We start from the raw sequence: 2759 nt of genomic DNA on the forward strand, positions 1-2759 counted from the left end.
TCTGAATCCATTTCAATTCATTTCAATCCATTCTCGTTTGCTGGGCTATAGATACACAATTATTAAATTTTACACTATTGCAATTACAAAAAATTTATTCACGAGTTATATATAAATTAAACTTTGTCATTTTTTAATAAATTTTTAAATATTATAATATAAAGCGTAATAATACACGCGAGCATTTTCAAAGTCATGTTTGTTATTTTATCCAGAGATGTTCCTAGATACATTTCGAGTGCAATTCTCGTACCATTGTCGAATCATCTAATGTCAAGCTACACTTGTGTAGTACACTGTGATACAGTGTAGGTGCAGTAGTTTGATATTGCTGTGTGTATTGCTGCAAAGTGATTGTCATGGCTTCTGAACGATACAGTTTTTCGTTAACAACCTTCAGGTAAATATATTTACAGTAACATAATAATCGCGTACGAAACAGTACGTTTCACGCCAATATTCCGTATCTGTGATAAAAGAAGGGTACCACTGAAAACAGATTAAACAATAACCTAACCTCTTTCTAAACCGGGCTTACATTCTCTATTTATTATGAATAAAAATTTTTGCCTTAATTAATAGTATCTTATTAATATTAGTCTCTTATTGACAAATATATAAATAATCATTTTGTTTGAGTATATTTTATTTGAAAAAGTTAAACATAACATATGACAAGGTGACTCGTCAAATTCTTGGAGTACATGTGTCAAATCTAAAAATACAAGGTCGTACAATTGATCATCTAAAAATTATATAAATAACAAATAACATAATATTCATAATAATTTTTATATTATATAATTCATATATCGGTTAATTACATTGTATTTTACAGTCCATCAGGCAAGTTAGTGCAAATAGAATATGCCTTAGCTGCAGTAGCCGCTGGTGCACCGAGCGTGGGCATTAAGGCGTTAAATGGTGTTGTTCTGGCTACGGAAAACAAACATAAATCCATTCTCTATGATGAACATAGCGTCAGCAAAGTCGAAATGATCACAAAGCACATCGGCATGGTTTACAGTGGCATGGGTCCAGATTACAGATTATTAGTAAAGCAAGCACGGAAAATGGCACAACAATATCTCCTAGTATATCGAGAACCTATCCCGACTGCACAACTCGTACAACGCGTTGCAATGGTCATGCAAGAATACACGCAATCTGGGTGAGTTATAGCAAATACGATTGCAAATTATAGCAAATTACTTGTACTATACTAGATTAGTGCATACTAAAAGCTTCTGTTCATTGAAATTGATAAAGATAAATGTGAAGGTATACAGGGTATTTGATAAGTAACGATAAAATTCGCATAGAGCGGACTAAATTGAGTCAAAAAGTCCTCTACCATTTTTAATAAAGATTATGTGTTTCTCGGGTTTTCTCCGTGTCCAGATCCATTCTTGGAACGCCAACATTTCGTGAACCTTGTAATCCACTTCGTCAGGGCGAGGAACAGCCTGATACTGAGCTGTCCCTCTGGGCCGTTCCTTTTATATTACCTCTATTTCATTTTACAATTTTCGCGGTAGTTAACAAGATATCAGTTACTAAAAATCACCAAGTATTGGTTTCCAATAATTTTTTAATAAAGTACTGTAAACTTTTCAGAAAAACTACTTTATATAAAGCAGCATTTAATATGTACTAATCTAGTGTAGTATGATTTAATTCACCATTAGTCTTCAACTATGATTTGTATTTGCTCTTCAATTTTAAGTATAAAGTTACATATTTTTAAATGTTAAAATATTATTTGATTGAAAAGTACAGATATGTATCTCTGCTTATAATAAGAGATAATTAGACAATAATACTAAATTATTGTCATTGCTAATTTATAGAGGTGTCAGACCTTTTGGAGTGTCTCTTCTGATCTGTGGTTGGGACAATGACAAGCCTTATCTATTCCAATGTGATCCATCTGGCACATATTTTGCATGGAAGGCAACCGCGATGGGCAAAAACTTCGTTAATGGCAAAACGTTCCTCGAAAAGAGGTATAGCGAGGATCTGGAATTGGATGATGCCGTTCACACTGCCATCTTGACGCTAAAGGAAGGTTTCGAAGGACAAATGACGGCGGACAATATTGAAGTCGGCATTTGTGACGCAAACGGATTCAGAAAATTGGATCCATCGAACGTGAAGGATTATCTTGCGAATATTCCTTAAGCTTATGTGTGAATTTCTTTATTAATATATTCTCGGATTACTTCGTAATTGTTAATAAATTTGAATCAGATTCTTGCAATAAACGTCCTTTATCTAAAGAAAAACAATTGTGTTTTTTTTTCATAACAATCAAAATCGTATTAAACAAATTATAACAAATTATAACAGTTTATGTAGTAAGGCATATATCTTATAACTCTATATGTATGACTATATATCTTATAAGTATATAGATGTATATATTAAGAATTACCTGTATTTTTGTAGATGCTTCTAAACTTGATTAATCAAATGTTCATTTTAGCGAAATTTAATAATACATCGGTTTATAATCAGCGTCTTTTGTTATTGTCCGATACCTAGTTTTTTCAAATTTTTCATTAAATTTAATTTTTACAAAACTCTTCTAGCCTTACATCTCAATTCTTCGTAAAATGTGCATGAGACTCATGGTTGAAAATGTCGAGATAAGACAAGGATCCGTATTTAACTCGAGATCTCTGCAAACTATGAGTCGACTGTTCTCATACGGAACCATGCCTTACACAAAATTTAGTATATATATATATATATATATA

The 2759-nt window shown here is 32.0% G+C and overlaps 1 protein-coding gene across 1 annotated transcript; it reads left to right on the plus strand.

Annotated features, from left to right (window-relative positions):
* The first annotated feature begins 220 nt into the window (after positions 1–220).
* On the plus strand, positions 221–2262 carry LOC108745305 (proteasome subunit alpha type-2). Its single transcript, XM_018488965.1, has 3 exons — positions 221–400; positions 839–1171; positions 1851–2262. The coding sequence occupies exons 1-3, from the start codon at positions 360–362 to the stop codon at positions 2179–2181; spliced, it is 705 nt and encodes a 234-aa protein (XP_018344467.1). The 5' UTR covers positions 221–359; the 3' UTR covers positions 2182–2262.
* The last annotated feature ends 497 nt before the right edge of the window (positions 2263–2759 follow it).

This window comes from Trachymyrmex septentrionalis, unplaced genomic scaffold (assembly GCF_001594115.1).
Source record: "Trachymyrmex septentrionalis isolate Tsep2-gDNA-1 unplaced genomic scaffold, Tsep1.0 C3680801, whole genome shotgun sequence".
Classification (NCBI taxonomy): domain Eukaryota; kingdom Metazoa; phylum Arthropoda; class Insecta; order Hymenoptera; family Formicidae; genus Trachymyrmex; species Trachymyrmex septentrionalis.

Bases quoted from the DNA above. Each gene is read 5' to 3' on its own strand.
- LOC108745305 (XM_018488965.1), top strand. From the start codon at position 360: ATGGCTTCTGAACGATACAGTTTTTCGTTAACAACCTTCAG. The intron at 401-838 runs GTAAATATATTT...TGTATTTTACAG, and splicing joins TTTTCGTTAACAACCTTCAG to TCCATCAGGCAAGTTAGTGC. The intron at 1,172-1,850 runs GTGAGTTATAGC...GCTAATTTATAG, and splicing joins CAAGAATACACGCAATCTGG to AGGTGTCAGACCTTTTGGAG.